At 35.7% G+C, this 19874-nt stretch overlaps 1 protein-coding gene and 1 long non-coding RNA gene across 5 annotated transcripts; one reads left to right on the top strand and one right to left on the bottom strand.

Moving 5' to 3' along the window:
• Positions 1-4972: 4972 nt before the first annotated feature.
• LOC116011193 (probable serine/threonine protein kinase IREH1) lies at positions 4973-16980 on the bottom strand. 3 transcript variants are annotated; one of them, XM_031250725.1, is made up of 19 exons: positions 16102-16798; positions 13459-13529; positions 13175-13357; positions 11709-13085; positions 11175-11347; positions 10775-11021; positions 9936-10028; positions 9719-9859; positions 9466-9558; positions 8906-9107; positions 8421-8506; positions 7847-7935; positions 6597-6648; positions 6438-6494; positions 6158-6331; positions 5986-6063; positions 5439-5631; positions 5284-5355; positions 4973-5152 (listed from the first exon to the last, which is right to left on the bottom strand). In XM_031250725.1, the coding sequence occupies exons 1-17, from the start codon at positions 16796-16798 to the stop codon at positions 5548-5550; spliced, it is 3897 nt and encodes a 1298-aa protein (XP_031106585.1). In that variant the 3' UTR covers positions 4973-5152; positions 5284-5355; positions 5439-5547. The 3 variants fall into 3 exon arrangements, with proteins under 3 accessions (XP_031106585.1, XP_031106584.1, XP_031106586.1); XM_031250724.1 differs by having other exon boundaries at positions 4999-5355; positions 16102-16980; XM_031250726.1 differs by having other exon boundaries at positions 4999-5355; positions 13175-13330; positions 16102-16980.
• A 727-nt stretch (positions 16981-17707) lies between these two features.
• LOC116011452 lies at positions 17708-19178 on the top strand. 2 transcript variants are annotated; one of them, XR_004097028.1, is made up of 4 exons: positions 17708-17759; positions 18492-18551; positions 18659-18712; positions 19006-19178. It is a non-coding gene; the product is annotated as an uncharacterized LOC116011452 (long non-coding RNA). The 2 variants fall into 2 exon arrangements; XR_004097029.1 differs by having other exon boundaries at positions 18487-18551.
• The last annotated feature ends 696 nt before the right edge of the window (positions 19179-19874 follow it).

Raw genomic sequence — 19874 nt, 5'->3', positions numbered from 1 at the left:
GCAGAAAGTGTTCTTGTAACCCCTTATCAGTGTTGTAACCACAAAGATGACAAAGTCACGCTTGAACATGTCACCACTGTCTTGTCTCTCGACAATTTTGTTTAGCATTTCAGTGGTGGTTGGGGTTCCCTTCTCTACCCCCCATCTCTGTCTCCAATCCCTGACCAAAGTGTTGAATCCTTCAGTCTCATTACTAGAAGTGCCCTCTACGACAGGGAGTTTGCCCCGTGGGAGTCCAAGTGTAGACTGTACATCATCCTCTGACAAACACAGCCCATCATCACCATCACTAATTTCAATGGAGCATCGTTCTATGTCCATTTTGTTTAATATAATTTCAATGGAGCATCGTTCTATGTCCATTTTGTTTAATATGTGCTTGATTAGCACACCATCACAATGAGTTAGCTTTAATATGTGCTTGATTAGCACACCATCACAATGAGTTAGCTTGATGTCCAGCTTGATTAGCACACCATCACAATGAGTTAGCTTGATGTCCAGTAATGGTCCAAATCCTATATCCTTTACCGCTTGATGCTGATCCTCGGTTAAACTAATGACAAGGCTGAACAACTGCTTTGGAGTTGTTCGAACAGTAAAGTATTTCTTTGTTTTTTGTTTGCCTTCATCTACTTGCTTCCCCTTCTTTGTTCGTTTGGTTGCAGGCTTCTTTCTCTGTTTTTCTTGCCTTTCTTCTGTTTGTGGTTTTGATGTAGCTGCACTATCTCTCTTTCTCTTTCTTCTTTGTAAGGCAGTTGCCAGGACTTGATCACTTTTATCAAAACTTGACATTGCTGTCACATAATAGAAAAGACAGAATTAACATGCTAGAATACACAGAATGACATGCTAGAATACACAAAGACTTTAACACTAATACACAGAATCTAAGCCATAGTATCAATAACCTCAACACAACAATGTGGATAAAATGCTAGAATAAAAAGAGTCAGTAAGAAGAATACACAAACACACTAACACGAATACACAAACTCATTAACAACAATACACAGAATAAACTTCTCATTATTATCAATCACCAAGAATGTTGGAAACTTGGAATCAACAATGTGGGATGGTAACATGCTAGAATACACAGAATGACATGCTATAATACACAAAGACATTAACACTAATACACACAATTTAAACCCTAGTTTCAATAACCTAAATTCAACAATGTGGATAAAATGCTAGAACACACAGAGTCAGTAAGAAGAATACACAAACACATTAACACGAATACACAAACTCATTAACAACAATACACAGAATAAACTTCTCATTATTATCAATCACCAAGAATGTTGGAAACCTGGAATCAACAATGTGGGAATGGTAACATGCTAAAATGGACACAATGACATGATATAATACACAGAGTCTTTAACAATAATACACAGAATCTAAACCCTAGTATCAATAACCTAACACAGTTGTTTGATGAGGTTTAATACTGAAAATCAACAATGTGGATGATAAAATGCTATAATATTGAGAATCAGTAAATGTTCATGCTAGAATGCGAATGCAAATGCGTATGTGATATATATACAAACATTATGTTTTTTTTTTTTTTTGCACAATGTCGTTGATCAACAATGTTTGTTAAATATTTACCTTTTAGTTCCGTGTGTTCTTGATAGTCGATGAAGATGTGTATTTGTTGTTGATCAATGCGTATTTGTCCTAATGTTCTTGAGTTCTGGTGTGAATCGTCTGTGTTTTGCTTGCTTGAGAGTGTTGCTTGCTTGGTGGAAGTGCAGTGGAAGTGCAGTGAGTGGAGCGAGAGAGTCGGGAGTCTTGTTAAGGAAGACTCTTCATCGCTTATATATTTTAATTAAAAAAAATAACAGTGATTGGATGGACTAAACGGCGTCCATCCCATCACTTAGTGGAACGGCGCCGTTTAGTCCCACGGTGCACATTGCTATGTGCACCGTGGTGTAGGGTATAACGATTGGTAAGAGCATGCACATCAGTGCATTTTTCATGATTACTTAGAATGGAAGAGCCAACATGAAAGAGAGGGGAAGTGGTCTTCCAGCAAGGGATGAATTTTTTTTGGATAAAAGTGGGACCCACTGCTCACTCTCTCCTTCGTTTCCGCCTCGCGTCACTGATGCGCCCACAGGGCATTACAACCCCTGACAATATTTTTTTGTTTGTTAAAATCAGCTTTGTTTTCTTTTGTTTTTCTTTTCTCTCGCCACTCATATTCTCTTTCCTAATCACACTTACAAAAACTCCTCAAAAACCAAAAAAAAAAAAAAAAAAAACTTAACTATTATGGATGCTCTAAGAGCATCTCCATAGCTGGAGTTTTTTCATAACTTTTGACACCTTGGATAGAGGAGTAGGGAAAAAATAAGAAACAAAAAGCAAAAATAAAAAATAAAAAAATAAGAAAAGCAAAAAATAAAAAGCAAAGAATAAGAAAAACTAATCTGCAAGTTTTTACGAGCCTAATAGGTGAATGCACACTTGCCGCAACTATTTCTAATTTTTCTTTGTTAGTGTCCCACAAAAAAAAAATATTATTTATGGTATGTATTTTACTCTTCTTTTTCCTCTCACATTTCTCTTCCACCTAGGCTTAAAAAAAAAAAAAAAATAAATAAATAAATAAAAACAAACAAACAAACAAACCTCTCTTGGAGTTGCTCTAAGGGATCCTAACATCAAAATTCATCTCTTGCAAAATTGTGTTATGGTAATGGTTAGACTTCTAAGAAAAACACCATTAGTGCTTTTTTGTAGATTCTCTTACATGAAAGGGGGTGGAGAGGGGAATAAAAATAATATCCGTAAAAATCATATTCTTAAAGTACTTATTAGGCCTTCCTCATTAGATTAGTTTTTTGCACACATATTTAAGATCCACCTAGAATAGAAGGGAAACATAAAGAAAAAGAAAAACAAGAATAAAAGAATAAAATACGAAATGTCAGAAGAGAGAGAGAATTGCATTTTTCTGCTTGTTTTTTCTAGTGGGATCCACGAAATGTCTGCAAGGCATGTTTCTCTTCTCTCGCTTTCATTCACCTCACCCATTTTTTCTTAAAATTTGCTTTCATCCGCCTCACCCATTTTTTCTTAAAATTTGGTTCAAAAGCTACGAATGGAGAGGCCTTACTAACTCTTTGAAAATTGTTCTTGCAGCTCACTTAGTTGTACTTTACAAGTTAATTAATATCAGAGAATATTAGGGAATATATTTGTCATTTTGTATAGATTTATGAGTTAATTCCATTTTTGGCCCTGATTTATATGTGATAGTCCAATTTTAATGCTTTTTTATTAAAACATTCATATTTGGTCCTAGTATTATTATGACATGACCATTTTTGGTCCTCTATCAACAAAACAGTTATAATGTCGTTAAATACAAAGGCATTTCGATCTTCAATTACAAATTTTTTTCAAAAAAATAAACATAAAATATAGCGGGATCAACTTACTTTGTATAAAAATTATCAAAAAACCATTGTATTTAACGACATTACAACTATTTTGTTGACGAAAGACCAAAAATGGTCATGCCTCAATAATACTAGGACCAAATGTGGATGTTTTGATTAAAAAAAAAAAATTAAAAGTGGAATGCCACCTTTAAATCTAGGACCAAAAATGGAATTAACTCTAAATTTATTTACACTATAAATTTAGGGAATATAATAGTCATAACCAAGATACTAAAAACGTCATTTTGGCTTTGATTAATACTTTGCATTAAAGAAGAGTTAAGTACAAGTTTAAAATTAGTAGTACTGTCAAAGCAAGTTGAAAGGGTGGGACACATTATTTGGCATGGCAAGCCTCAAGAAATTATTGCGGGACAGGACAAGTTTAGCCTATTTTGAGAACTCTATTTAACGTATATTTTTTTGTTCTCTAATAAAAGAGAAAATTGCCATTTTAGTCCAATGACTATTGTAGTAGTGTTAATTGCTATCCGCGACTTTCAAAAATGTTGATTTCGTACCTTGACTATGCATTTTTTCTCAATTTTGGTCACGCCGACCAAATTACCGGCCAAATGTGACCGGAAAAAATTAAACCTCATTTTATCCTAAATTGGAAGGGGTAAAATAGTCTTTTTCTTTATTATGTCTGACTTGCTCTTTGACCATCTCTTCTCCGAACACTGATGAAGCGGCGTCGGACGGCATCGGTTTTGGAAGAATTCACAGATCTGGATTTTTGCAGGTTTCTAAAGCAATTTTTTTCCAGCTTCATCTTAGCCCCTCTCTTCTACGCTTTAAAGCGCAAGAATCTAAAAGGTTGGTGCCTTTCCCAAATTCAGCCAGCAACAACAGTCAAAGACCATAAGGAAGATGATGTTTCATGAAATGGGTTTGGTTATTTAATTTTGTGATTGTTGGGTTTTGATATAAATTGTCTTTTGTATAGATTACAAGTAGTTATTATGTTCATTCAACCAATAGTGACGTTGTTAGTGATCCTGATTGGCTGCCATAGTGATGTTAAATGAAACTTTGGATTCTTGCTTGGCTGCCATGGGATTTCGATCTGCTAGCACTGAACTGATCTTGATTCACTGTAACCTGCAGAAAAGATGATGATTGGTTGATGGATAGAGCCTGAGTGTGGCAAGAAGCTAGTGGAGAAGACGAACAATCTACCTGCTCGTCTTCTCCGTTGGTCGTCATTGGAAGCAGATGTTGAGCGCCATGCCGGAAGAAGAGAGAGGCGACAAGCAGCGCTGGAGGAGAACCGTTTGAGCAACGGTGTTCGGAGAAGAGAGGGTCAAAGAGGAAGTCAGACACAACAATAAAAGACTATTTTGCCCCTTTCAATTCAAATAAAATGATGTTTAATTTTTTCCGGTCACATTTGGCCGGTAATTTGGCCGGCGTGACTAAAATTGAGAAAAAATGCATAGTCAAGGTACGAAATCAACATTTTTGAAAGTCGCGGATAGCAATTAACACTACTACAATAGTCATTGGACCAAAATGACAATTTTCTCTCTAATAAAATACCACCAATGTTATGTTTAAAATTTAAAAATAAATGAATTTCAACAATGAGAGTTTCCAAAGTAGAACAAATGACATACTAAAAGAATCAAGGCAACAAAGATTTTTCCAATACATTATAGCCAGGGACATGTTCTTTCTCATTGCTGTGAAGAAGAAATCACAGGACACCATCAAAGGCCAAAGATGAAAAGCATGTAGCATTTTTGGAAGCTGAATGTGAAAAAATTACAGCAAAGTTCTGAACTCAAAACAAAACTCAACCATAATTTCTAACCTCACAGCATGAAGCTATTTTTCAGGTATTGAGGACACATCCCACCGCACTTTCTGTCACTAATATATATATCTGCAAGTACGACAAAAGAAGTTGAGCAGGCTTATGTGATGAGATAATAAGAAAAAACCAGAAAATATAGGCAAGGATTTTACATTTACAAAGTTACAAAGTTACAAAGTTACAAAGATGGTGCTGCTTAGCACCCCCGTTTTGCTTCATTCTGTCTTCCTATAAATTCACTCCGAGAGAGAGATCCCATCGTTATGGGTTAGGAGTTGTCGGTTGATCATCTTTATTGCCTTTGGTGAGCAAATCATAATTGATTGATGCAAGCTGGGAGAGATTCTGGCATACAGGCAATAAAAATCTCAAGAGATTGCGTGCTTGAAAAAACTGAAAACAAATATAACCAACCTGCAAGAGTTTGTACAAAACATTTCTCGAAAACAAAAACAATGATCACTTTAGCCAAGTAGTCCTAGGTGGAGCAGCTTAAAAATAATTGAAAACACTAAAAATTTGACAGCCAAAAATAAAAATGTATAAAACAATTGAGCTATCAGCCTATAAGTTAATTATGCCAATATATAGCACAAAATTTCACAATATTAATCGCCCACAGTGCATCTCCATTGACAAGAAATCAGTTAAATACCATAAAAGTGATTAAGCATTTAATGCCATTGAAATATACATTACCTTGAAGGAGAAGTTACTAAAAGAATATTTCATTGAAGAGCCTGACTCAAAGTCAGCAAGACCCCCATATTCATCAACCTGTTTGCCATTCCAACCAAATGAAGCACACTCAAGAAGTAAACAAAATCTCTAAATAGAACCCAAATTCAAACACATCACGATGTCAACATACCAGTTCATCATGTCGATTACTTACGCAACTGCTGCTACCACTCACACTACCATTATCACTTGAATCCTCAAATTCACTGGCAGCATAGACATGTTCATCTGATGGGTTCCAGGAAAAGCGACTGGTGAAGTAACTTGTATCTAAGGCACTCTCTGATGAAGGCACAAAAGCAGCCTGGGAAAGAGAAACATTAATGCATCATGATTAATAGAAATGGTTATAAAAAAGATGGCAAAAAAAAAAAGTAATTCAAGAAGTTTGAAATAAATGGAAGTAGAACCTTCTGTCTGGCTAGTGTGTCCCAGTTAATATTCTGGAAAAAAGGATGCTCCTTCACCTACAACCGGAAAAAAGGTCATTCTTTACTTTAATCTCATGATTTCTGCTAGGAATGAAGAACCAAAAAGTTAACGCGAATGAAATGGAAGAAAGAGGTTACCTCTGGTGCTCCATTGGCTCCAAGTCGTTGATTAGGATCTTCTGTCAGTAAGCTGTATGATAACGATGTCAGTGGCATTGGACATTTCAACATACTACTCTATACCTTGATAAGTGATTTATTCAGAAAAGAGGTAAGTTGTGCGAGCTTAGAAAATCCATGAGCTTTATATAACAGAACAAAAATCCTTGGACTCTTGTTTACATACACAAAATGAAACATAACTCTCAAACAAGTGAACTTCATCCATGCACGGGGCAGTTATCCCCAGAAAACCTTTTTTTTTTAATCTATCCAAATAGCCCAAACCAGACTCAAGGGAACACAATACAGCTATACGGTGATGATATCAATCTGGAGCGCATAGATGTGTTTTGTTTGTTTTTTCCTTGCAGGTTCTTTCTCTGTTTGATGCTTTGTTTAATTGTTTGTTTGTCATTCCCTTTTTGAAGCTCATGATCTATTTGATTTCTCTCTTTAAAAATAAAATAAAATAAAATCTTTTGTTTGGTGATTTCTTCAACTGTAATAACAAGGAGTCTCTTTACTCATTTTAATAGGCTTTTAACTTTTCCTTTTTTGTTCTTTATTTGGTTCACACACATCAATGTTGTAAAGAGAAGGTTTTTGCCCCCGACTCTCACATCTGCACTGTGGAGCTTGGAGTAGTCTCCTTGGCTTTATTCCCTCCCTCTCTGGAGTATCTTTTATTATTAATAATAGCATTCAGTAAGGTATGCCCAATCATTACCCCATGGTAGCCTTTGAAACAACAGAGAATTTACCTTGTTCATACATGTATAGCCATATCAAGAACATTTTGAAAATATGCAAAGTAGCATAACTAAAGCAACTATTATACAGAAATAATGCAATTTAAAATCAACATGTGCAAGTATACATGCATGTTCAAGAATGGTCATTGAGTGATCATATGGAGTAGAACGTTTCTAAATAAAGCATTTATAAACATCATTTTCTAATCTTCTAGTATCAAACTCTTGTTTGAGTAACATTCTTTCTAAATTCACAATGCATACACACACACACACACACACACAAAATCTGATTGCTGACACATACCTCTTACCTAAGAGAATATTTGCAAATCCATCTTCAATAAAGTAATAAATGAGAATTTCATCAACATGCAATTATTGAAAAAAAAATGCAAGTATACACTACGCGATAAAAGAAAGTATAAGGATATTGATGCTGCTACATAATGCTAAGCAAAATTATAAACTTACCAATCAATTAGGTTCTGTGCTTCCGGGGTCATTTCATCAGGAACCCGGGGCCAGGGTATCTTACGATTGAGAATATTTTCAAAAATTTTCTAAAATAAAATTGGCAAGAAAAAGATAAAAATTCAGAATGTCCTCAAATGAGACAGAGAAGCAAAAAAACTTCATAAAATGGGACAAAGAAAGCATATAACTACAATGTTTTTATAAATACATGCATGTCTAATCCAGACCAGTATAACCAGCAAAAATACTATACTATCTTTTTAAAAAGCTTCACATGACTCAATACTTGAGAAGATCATAGCACCAATAGATGTACATTATCTTTCCCCAGGACTCAAATCCTTAAAACCATAACAGCAAAAGAGATATATATTAATTATATTTCCCCAGGACTCAAACCCTTGAAAAGATCGTGTAGACAAAAGTTTGTGTCAATGTGTCATAACAAAAGCATAGAATGTCCTTTTGTAACAACCTAGACCATTGCAAGGAAGAATAAAATCTGTAGGAAGAATACTGAAAATGACAAAAAGAAGATACACAAAAAATTTTTTTTTTTTTAAATAGTAACCTGAGGATGTTCTGCATTAAATGGAGGAATGCCCACAATCATCTCAAAGAGAATAACACCCACAGACCACCAATCAGCTGTAAAACCTGATATAGAACAGTAGTATGAGTATGCGGAGGTGAATGCAAGCATGGTAAGATACAAATCAATAAATAGCAAATGAGACTTTCAAATATAATCATGAAACAGCCAAGATTTCATGACAACAGTAACTTTGTAATAATGGGATCCAAATTTTCTATACCATAAAACAACTGCTTCAACAAAGCCCTTCTTCACTCAAGATTTCAGATGTATATATTTCATAGAAACAAATTTGAATCAGAATTTACACTGACAATCAAGCTCAGAACTGTAAGAGAAATACAGCCCAATATATGCATAAGATGATTAATGATCAGTTCAGAAATTGAATACTAATATGAGACAAGATAGAAGTTTCATCGTTCTTTGTGGACCACTTGATAAGAAAAGAAGACACTAACCATGCCCTGTTCCTAGAAGGATCTCTGGTGCCAGATAGTCTGGTGTGCCTACAGCAGAACGTTTCTTACGCCTTTCATGCTGCAGATCAGATGCAGACAGAGATTCATCCTCATCCATCATGGATGTTCCACTGACAGCTGGACCAGACAGATCATCGGTACTATTTATAAGACCAACTTTTGAAAGCCCAAAATCTGTCAACTGTACAAAATTGCACCCATTAAAACTAGCTTGTCAGAGAGGGATAATCCCATATAGAATGGACAGAACTAAGATGCTTGTCATATAACAAGAACTCAATTCCCATTTAAATAGATGTCTAAGCACCATTTGTTCACAGGAGCCTCAGCACTCTAATAAAATTTGCATACAAGATGCATGTTCTTTTGAGTTTAACACACTAAACTAGGAAGTAAGATAATATTGATATCAAGGCTTTTCTCCCCAGAAAAAAACTATATCTAAGGCCCATTCTAGGAAAAAACAAAAAATACATCACCACTAGGAGGGTAGTGTCAATAATAAAGTAGAGAGCTCACACACAAGATTAAAAAGCTACCTTGATATGTCCATCATGTGCAATTAACAAATTATCAGGTTTTAAGTCACGATGAACAACGCGCAAAGAATGCAAATATTCCAGAGCAAGCACCTGAAAACAACAGAATCCCAACTTTATGATTCACCATAATATGTACAAATGTGTGTTAGTGTGTATCTGAATGTGATTATGAATATCAGTGTATATTTGCGCTCGTGTGCCTGTGCGAATGGAGGTTACAAGGCAGGTTTTGCTTGTCAATGCAACTTACAACTTCAGCTATATAAACACGAGCCACATCTTCGTCAAGACAGCCTAGGTTTCTCAACAACGAATACAGATCCCCACCATTCAAATACTCCATTACAAGATACAAATTTTCACGGCAAGTAAACGAATAGAAGAAGCGAACCTAGAGAAAAGAATATTTAGTTAAATTTAAAATAATCATCATTCCAGTAAATAAAAAATTCAGTTGATGTGCTCACCACAAAGGGATTACGAACTGATATTAAAATATCACGTTCTGCTAAAATACTCTCAACAGCATTTTTGCGGATCATATCTGCCTTCTTAAGAACCTATACAAGAACCTTATACATTACTATAAAAGAAATAAGCAGTTTGATATACAAGATATAAAGAGAAGCATATAATTAACAGATTTATTTGCCCTGAGAACAATTTCAACTCTAATCTTTAAATCTTGATACCAGAATATTTCACCGGAACTGATTTTTCACTATGGCAAGGATTAGCCCAACAAATGCTATCTCAGCCTCTTATATTTCACACTGACTTTAACCCTTCAACATCCTGCATGTACTTTTATTTAATTTTTTCCCCTTATCCTTCAATCAGATGAAGGCCTATGCAACAGTTAAGCACAAACAAGAAATATAAATATGGGCAGGCAAACATATGGAATGAGAAAGAAACAAAAGTCAGCATCAATTATTCAATTCATTGCAATGGAAATAGGAGAAAGGATTAGTGCATTTCCTCTTAAAATAGATTCATAATATCATCTCATTTCAGCTATGCTATGCTTTCCCAATAATTCTTACTATTTACGATCCTTAATTATGTATGTTATGTTCCAATAATTTCCCTTTTAGCCCAAAGAGTTACTTGTGGCAGTCTCAGAAAGAAAATTAACATAAAGGTTCAAGAATATGAGGATGACATCCATGTGTGCAAGGCATTTAGTGCCAAAATGATCAGTGACCAGATAATGGCATTGCTACAAGAGAAGTAGATAATAGACTTAATTGCCAAACAGAAAAGATCAACTAGGGCATGCAAATAGCAAAACATTCTGTAGTACCTTAATGGCAAACAGATCCCCAGTAGTTCTCTTTTTTGCTAAAAAAACCCGGCCAAATGCCCCACGACTAATTGGTTTTATTATCTCAAAGTCATCTATAGATGTACGGTCTCTGTTAGAATGAACAGGGCTGGTTCTCAAGCTACGCACAACATCATCTTCCAAAGGAGCATCTTCATCAATGACTGTATTTGTTATATCAACTTTCTCATCATCAACTAGCTCGCATAGTTGTAAGTATTTCTCCCTAGATAGGAAAATAACCAAAATTAAAATCAAAACTATATCTTGAACAACCTATCTTTAAAGAAAATTTTTAAAATGATTTTGTTCCATGTTTCTTTTGTTGTTAGACCACAGGAATGGCATGGTCAATTGCAAGAACTGAAGGTTCACTTACCGAATCAGCTTTTCTATTCGGGTTCCAAATGTCTCCACTGTAAGTGAATCTAGTTTCCTTCTATCAAGGACAACTTTCAAGTCTTCAAGGCAAGAGATCAAATAATGCAATGAGCGATCATCCTCCATAGGCGTATTTGCAATGCATCGAGCAATATCAGCAAGTTCATTCATCTATAATGCCAAAGTAGATCTTAATACCATAAAACTTTCAAATATAACCTATGGAGTCCAAATTCCACAAAATGAAAGCAAGAATCTTGAGGAAAGCACATTGTTAATGCTCCATATCCAATATTTCTCAAGCATTCCTTACATATTGTTTACTCACTGAAGACTGAAGTACTCAATACAAGATCAAGTAGTGTCAATACCATTACAATTCAGAGTGAGCATAGAATGTATATATTCATATATTTAAGTTGGAAATAAAGGGGTTGGCATCAATAGTGTTGTTAGAACTTATCAATAGTGATTATTTAATGCATCACCATAAAGCAAAGGATAAAATAAGCAGCACTAAAGTCCTACCTACCTGAGGGAGATCTTCATGCTCAGAGTAACAACCTTTAGTGGACAATAACAAGTCTATCGGGCTGGTTCGTGGTGTGTGCAAAGGTGACCTTGGAGTCATACTACCCGCAGAAGATGTTGTCATTCCTTGGTCAGATTTGGGTCCAAAGCGAGTTTTAAATGACATAGAAGGTAATCCCTTGAGCTCATCCATAAAAGCAGAATTATCTGCTTCAGGAAAACAGTCAAGCATGTCCTCTGAGCCTCTGCGAGACCAATCACTAAGCTTTGGAGAGAGTACATCAGATTCTTCTGTTATGCTTGAGTTTGAAATTTTTGCACCATCTGGACTTCCAACAGCTGGCTGAAAGTCCTTCTGTGAAAATGATTCCATTAGCTTCTCAAGAGTCTCAGCAATCCTAACCAAACGTTCATTGGCACTAAGACCATTTTGATCACAACGATCAGCAATTGCACAAATTCTAGAGTGCTCCTCCACATGCAAAGTGGGAACCTCCTCCTCACAAATGCGACAAATTATCGAACTCTCATCAGAAGTACTTGGTGGGTCTCCCCAGTAACCCCAAGAAACTTTATGCTGATCCTTAGAAGATACAGATAAATGTCCTTGAGAATCTCTACTGAAAGGGAGCTCTGGATGTTTAACAGTAGCCAGATCTACATCTGGTGCACCTCTTCTGTTAACTAATGACTTTGAAGCCTCAAGGTTATCATGCTCCTTCACCAGGGGAATTTCTTTTAGACTTTTCCCTGCAGGAGTAGGTAATTTCTTCCAGGAAGCCATGCGGTTCCTTTCACCAGGAGAATCCAGGTTCTTCATAGACTCAGCTGGACGAGACTGAATAATCTCTGGCCTTCCAGATTGATCTGTCTTCCAATCTAAGCCATGCTGTTCCTGACTGTAAGATTTTCTTGTAGGAGGTCCCTTGGGGGCCTTTATAGCACTGGCTGACTTCCCATCCCTTCTGAGGCCTCCAGAAACATGTTTATCAGTGGGCTGTAATGATTGACGGAGGAGCGAAATCGGTTCATCCTCAGCAAAACCACTTTCCTTGTGGAACTGAAGCAAGCGCGTACATCTAGTGAGTATAAAGAGCATTCGTGTATGAAGTTGCTTCAGCATACCCGTATGAAGCTCCTGCCGCCTATCATCTAACTCCTGAACAATTCCTTCACATTGAAGCCAGAATTCACCAGGTGATGTCATTGCACAACTCCGAGCCAAAATCAGCAAGTCTTCAATAGTTTCCTGCCAGTCAGGGTGAGCCTCTGCATTCTTTTCCAAAATTCCAACCAAATCTGCTGCAAAGATATGAAGATCAGAATCCACTTCCTCCTTGGCTTTATCAAACTTTGTCCTTATCATAGTCAAAACCTCCTGTGTTGAAATTTGGAAAAAATGGTGAACTGAACATTAAAATGCTAAAAATCTACCAACTTCAAGGAACAGAAGAGAAGTTTACCTACCTCCAAGTTATTTAAGCCTCGAGGCTTCCAAAGTGGAAATGGGCGTACACCTTTAGAATTCAACTCATGGGAAAAGCTTTTGATATCAACAGGATGCCTTTTCCTAGGTGCACTAGTCACACGGAGTATAGCTTGAAAGCGTGGAGATTCAGACTCCTTTGGATTATCACAATCATAAGATGTCTATAAGATTGATTCGTTAGAAAGTGAGATTCAAGTGTTGCAACAAGTATTTGAAATCTTGGATGTGATTGTTGATACATAGCACAAAACAACCCTTTTACCTTCAAATCTGGAGTACAAGCATCCAAAGTCTGCTGACCACCTGAATGGCTCCAAGAAGAATTGAACCGACCTATCAAACATTTATAAACATAAAAATAATATGAGGTTGGTACAAATATTGTACAAACTTCAAAAAATATGAGCAGAGTTAATCAGAAGTTCGCTAACAGCTATTCCAATTTGTTGTCCTAAAGGTTAAATTGAAAATAATAATAATAATAATAATAATAATAATAATAATAATAATAATAATACACATACAAATTCCATTTTATTTGTATATACCTCGAGAGGCCAAGATTAAAACTAAGCTCGAAAGTCTACACATACAAATTCCATTTTATTTGTATATATACCTCGAGAGGCCAAGATTAAAACTAAGCTTGAAAGTGTCCAGTACCAACATTTACAAACTGATAATAGTTATCAGCAAACTAAAACAAGCTCCACCGAAAAGGGAAACAAACTATTAGGAAAATACAGTTAAAACTAAGCTACTCGAAATTAAGAAAGTTGCATTTAGTACAAAGAACAAGGACCTCAAGAAATCCAACCTCCCCAGTTCTAACTAGATAATAATGAAGAAAAAGAAGCTGAAGTTTGTAATGCATTGTTTTGTCCAGGTGAAAATTCCATAATTTTATTTATTTTTTTGTTAAGTGGAAGCATAAGTATGTCCATGAGAACATAAAGGTTTTATGTGAAATTTGACAACTGTGCTATAGAAGAAGGATCAAAACTGTATTTAGCCCAACAGTATCATTTATCAAATTCTTTTGACATACATAGATTAAGCCAAAGCCAAACAGTACCATTTATCAAATTCTTTTGACATAAGAATAGATTAAGCATTAACTTTTTTTTAAGAGGAAAAACTAACAATAGTAAAGAAAAATAGATCATCTAGGGTTTGTTTAGTTTCGGAAAATGTTTTCTGTTTTCCTTTTCCAATTTTCCAAAACTTTTCAACTTTTTATTTTTCCATTGGAAAACTCAAAATTATATTCACATTCAACTATTTTCTGATTTATAGAATGCAAAATTATTTGAAAACCAATTGTTTACTTCTTTATACCAACGAAGATGGCAAGTGACAATGATATCAAGTAGTGGTGGGGGTGAGAGTAGATAAATAACAACGATGGAAGTAACCAATAATAGTAATGGATGTGGTGATGTGGGGGGGTGGGTACTAGGTAGGCAGTGATGGTGGAGTGTAAGTAGAAGCAGGTTTAGTGATGGATGAAATTAAGTGGTGATAGTAATGGAAGTAGTGGTGGTGGTGGTGGTGGTGGGTATCTATGTAATGGGGGGTATGCAGGTAGGTAGGGTGGAGTTTGTTGGTAATGGAGATGGTGATTATATATGAAGTTATTTATATTTGGAAATTTTGATACACACTAAGAAAAAGTTCAAATTCCTTTTTTAGTTGGAAAGTCCACTTTCCATTTTTTTCTAATTTGAAAAGTAGTTAAAATTATGTTTTCCATTTGTACAAAAATTGGAGAGTTCTCTCCAGTTAAACAGGCTGAAAGCAATGTTCTAGACCCTCTGATAACTTCTAGTATCCCAAAAATAATATTAGATCATAATATTTTTTGAGACACATTCACCTAGACCATATCTTAAAACAAATATAGTAGTGCCAAAGTTACATTTATAGATTAAAGATGATTTTTTTTTTTTTTAAATGTTAGACGACTTAAATAAAATTGGTTTCCAGGTTGCTCAAATGTGATTTTTAACATTTGTAATGCTATTAGCCTTATCATCACTAGGAAAATTTACATTTAATAATTTAATAACCATTGTCATGATAAAAATAAAAAACATCAAGAATTTTTTATCGACTAAAACTTGCATAGATTTTGGGAGCTAGGGCTTTTTGGTCCCATGTACCATCTAATGAAACTTTTAATTGTCGAAAATAAATAAAAACAAATACAAAAGATCCCAAACACATATACAGGATCATGTGCCTCACATTTTATTTGTGGAATAAAATTTGGCAAAATCTCATTTTGTAAACTGCATTGTCAAACTGGCAGTTAAACAAAAAATGTGTTACTAAGAAGTAGGAACACTTTTTCTAAAGGTATATGGAGTATCAAACTAATCAAAGGCAAAAAAACATGTGTTTATGCTAGTGGTCTCAGACTATAAAGTATTTCTTGTAGTATAGTATGATTAGAATCTAATCCAAGCCGTCAACCTATATGTCTGAGAAGCAGAAGCTATACCCATCTCTAGTATATCTCTCAGTCTAACTAAGTTTTCACTGGGATTAATTCAGTAACATACATATATTGCAACCACAAGGACGTTTGCCACTCATTACACATATAAGTTCCTCTGTGTCACTATGAATATTTAAATTCTCAAAAGAAAAGCATTGACGAACAAGTTGTGCCTCAGGGCGCCAAGTCTGAGTTAGCATGTGAATATGTGATTGCATCAGCCATGGGCTTACAACCACCAAAACACTACTACTACTACTACTACGACTTGTATCAATTACATATTTGTATGATTACTCATTATTCTGCAAGTTATTAAATTCCAAATTCTTAAGCAAACAATTGAACTCTAAAAAAAAAAAGTACAAGTAAGTATTTGCAATGGTGGGTGTTATCAAGCCATACCTGGTGCTTCAGAAGAAGGTTCACCAATCTGCAGTCTAGATGGACCGGGGACATGAGGGCTCTGGTCCCTTGAAGGTAAGCTCTCAGTTGACATACTATCTGAATTGCTCCCATTATCCACCCAACCAGTATTTTCCACCGTCTTCCTCTCCTCCTTCCCAGCGCTCGTCTTTCCCAACCACAAACTCGACTGCCGATCACCTCTGCTAACACTTCCGCCGCCAGGCTTAGACAAATTACTAGCACCCAAAGCACACCCCTTCTCTCGACTCCCATACCCGAAGAAGCTCTCCTGCGGCAACGGCCCCGATCGCGTCTTAATCTTATGCAACCCCAACGAAGACGCCAAAATCGGTGACACCGACAGCGAAGTAGGCCCAACTTCTTTGACCTCCGATTTCTTCGGCTTTGAAGAACCCAACCCACCTGGACTGGCTTTCGCAAGCGGATTAGGACTGCGCACTGGGATATCCTTTCCTTTACCGTCCTTCTTCCTATCCTTGAAGCTAGCAGCAAAGCTAGAAATCGAAGTCGGAGTGCTGGGGGAGTTGTCCTTGGAAGTAGAACCGGCCTTGGCCTTCTTCTTATCGGCTCGGATCGGGGAATTCGACCCAACCGAACGCGGGCTATTGGAGGATCCATCCGTGCTGGAAGCATCATACTTCTTAGAAGAGAAAAATCGACCCTTGAACACCATTTTTTCCGGTCGATGGGTCCGCTAGGGTTTTGAAACACACTCCGCTAAGCTCCTCAGCTTGAGAGCTATAAGCATGGCGGAGATGATGGTGGTGGACTGGACTCTGGAGAAGACTGTACGGTTTTACGAGAGAGAAGTGGGGCTGAAATGAACGGAACCAAGAAAAGACTGCAACTATTTTGGACTTTTCTTCTTTCTTTTTTTTTTTTTTTGAATATTGTGGATGAGCGTTGAGCAGAATGTACGGACTTTATTTCCGCTTTCAAAAAATAAATATTTTTTTTCTTTTAGGTTGTGTTTGGAAATCAAATAATATCACTATTTTTTTATTTTTTTAAGAAGAATATCACTATTGAAAAATATTTTTTTTTAAATAAGTTATTTTTTAAAAATATTTTCATTCCCCGTGTTTGGTTGCATTCTAAAAAATTATCTTGATGAATTTGATTCTTTTTTGAAAAATGAGTAGAATTGTATAATTAAACATTTTAATTATTTTGTTTAGAATATAATAACATTTATAACAATAATATAAATGGTGTTAGCGGTGGTGGCAGTGGTAGTGTGATGGTGATGGTAGTGGTGTGGTGATGGGGTGAATGACTGAAATGGGAACGCATGGGCCCGTATTGACAAATTAGGGAATTCGAAGGAAGCTGGACTAAAGTGGGAAAAACTCCTTTGGGAAATGCGTTTGGTGGCAGAAACGCATTTCCCAAATGCGTTCCATTTTTATTTTTTTTTTTTAAATACGGGATTCGAAAGCACTTAGCAAATGCGTGTATAGTATAAGATACACTAAACGCAAGTAACAAATGCGTTCAACGTATACAAAACCACACACGTGCGAAATGCGTTCCTCGTATGATAAATTCCGTTCACCTTGGGCCAAATACGTTGGCAAAAATTCCGTCTCCTCCCTCGCCGTTGCCCTCTCTCTCGCCGTCGCCGTCGCCCACCGGTAATTACTGGTTACGTTACTGCATATATATGTGTGTGTGTGTGTGTGTGTGTGTGTTTGTTTGTTTTTTGTTTTTTTTGAAAGATATATAGCATATATGTTTGTTGGTGAAATGGAGGAAAACAATGACAATTAAGTGATTTCTTGTATAAATATGTTCAAGATTTGAAGGAAGTTAGATGTTTGATTATAATGAAGTTTGAAGTTTTGGCATAAAGGGTAGGCAATGTGTATGTGTTCATCATTGTGTTGTTTGTAAATGCAATATATACTTGTAAATGTACATCACCATGTACTGAAGTGGGTTAAAGAAATTCGGGGATTGAATACTTTGAAGAATATGTGCATATGTTAGGTTTTATTCTTATGATATGATCTCTTTGTTCTGTGATAATGGTACTGCTTATTTGTATCTCATAAATTAACTGCCCTTAAGATTGCAAAATATGGTTGCAAGAAGAGAAACAGATTGTTTAGTACCTACTTGTGTTCTGCAGGCCAGACTTACTTTCCAATTGTGATGTGTTTCAATTATATGTATTACTGTGTTAAAACAGGAAGATTTATAGCATTTCATAGTGAGTGACTAACCAAAATCAGATTTAACAAACATGATGGAAAAAGTCTGCAACAACCAGATTTATCACTGGAAGTATTGTAAACTGTAAACAAAGTCACTCTGGCAGTACTTTGATGTTTCCTTTTATTGTTTAAATTTTAATGTTAGAGAAGATGGCAGATGCTATAAGGACAAGTTGTTGGTTCTCGGAGGTGATTCGCGAAGCTGCACAGGTAATAGCTAATATGATATTTAGTTTTTATTTCATGTGTTTAAAGGAGTTTGCATATCATATATGTTGTTATTTCTAGTTTTTAATGAAGCTTAGTTTTAATGGCAGTTAATCATTAAAATTGCTGCTGGCAAATGGGGTTGGTCATATTATGATTGGCAAGTAAATCTCTTGCACTGATAATATATTATTCCTCTAAAAAAAATTGATGGAGTCAATATAGTTTAATTGTTAGTGTTATAATAACTAACACTAATAAGTGCTATACCAACAAATCAGATAAGCACTCACACATGACCAACTACTCACAAGTTGTTGTGCATATAAGTTGATACTTTTGGGTGTTTGGCATGGCCATTGGTAGATATTGCTTAATACTTCTATTTAATTCTTTATTTCTTATAAGGACATATATATCTTATTTTCGAAGGCAAATGACGATTTTCATTTTGTAGGTTGAAAATCTGGGGCGTTTAAATTATGACATCAACATATCGACCGCTCGACAATGCTAATTTTGCAAATGTACAAGAAGAAATTTAGAATTTGAAGGCTACTATTATATTGTTGTATATATTTTGAATTGACTATTATTATTTAGTAAATATGGATTGATAATGTATTATTACTTGAATATAATGTGTATTGATAATATTTTAGAATTATGTTGTATTTTATAATTAATAGTGTTTTAGTATATCATTTTAGTTTTATATTAATATTTTAAAAGCTCATGAAAATAATAATTTTAAATAAATTTAGAAATAGCAAGATGGAATATTTGTGACAAAAATTGCGACGGAATCGTGACGGAAAAATAGTTTCGTCGTTCTTTAGCGATAGAAATTCGTCTCCAAAATGGTGTCGGAATAAGCGACGGAATAATTTTCCGTCGCCAATTTGCGACGGAATATTTCCATTGCAAAAATTCGCGACGGAATTTTTCCGTCGCAAATCAAGATACGATGAGCTGATACACGACGGAACGGATTCCGTCGCGATTCCGTCGCAAAACCCATTTCGCGACGGAATTTGGCTGTTTCGCGACGGAATTGTTCCGTCGCGAATCGCAAATCGCAAATTTTCTTGTAGTGGTTCCAACGATCAGGGAAGATTGGGTTGTTTTGGGTAACCATAACACTGCTTACTACCATGCTGCCACTACTATTAGGAAGGCTCACAACACTATAAAGTGCCTAAGAAACAAGAATGGGGATTGAATTCGTGACTTGGACCAACTCAAGGACTATGTTCGTGGGTATTACACCAATTTATTCTCTCAAGAGCCGGGTAACCCACATGCCAATACGTTGGAAGGGGCCTT

Source organism: Ipomoea triloba, chromosome 2 (genome assembly GCF_003576645.1).
Source record: "Ipomoea triloba cultivar NCNSP0323 chromosome 2, ASM357664v1".
Classification (NCBI taxonomy): Eukaryota; Viridiplantae; Streptophyta; class Magnoliopsida; order Solanales; family Convolvulaceae; genus Ipomoea; species Ipomoea triloba.
The sequence above is the reverse complement of the archived record's forward strand: the minus strand, read 5'-3'. Positions and strand labels throughout refer to the sequence as shown.

What these genes read in the sequence shown, in the direction of transcription:
- LOC116011193 (XM_031250724.1), bottom strand. Translation starts at nt 16,798, where the DNA reads ATGGTGTTCAAGGGTCGATTTTTCTCTTCTAAGAAGTATGATGCTTCC. An exon ending in GGGATCTGTTTGCCATTAAG is followed by an intron (nt 10,029 to 10,774) that starts GTACTACAGAAT and finishes GTTCTTGTATAG; the next exon opens with GTTCTTAAGAAGGCAGATAT. An exon ending in GAGCCAATGGAGCACCAGAG is followed by an intron (nt 6,495 to 6,596) that starts GTAACCTCTTTC and finishes TTCCGGTTGTAG; the next exon opens with GTGAAGGAGCATCCTTTTTT.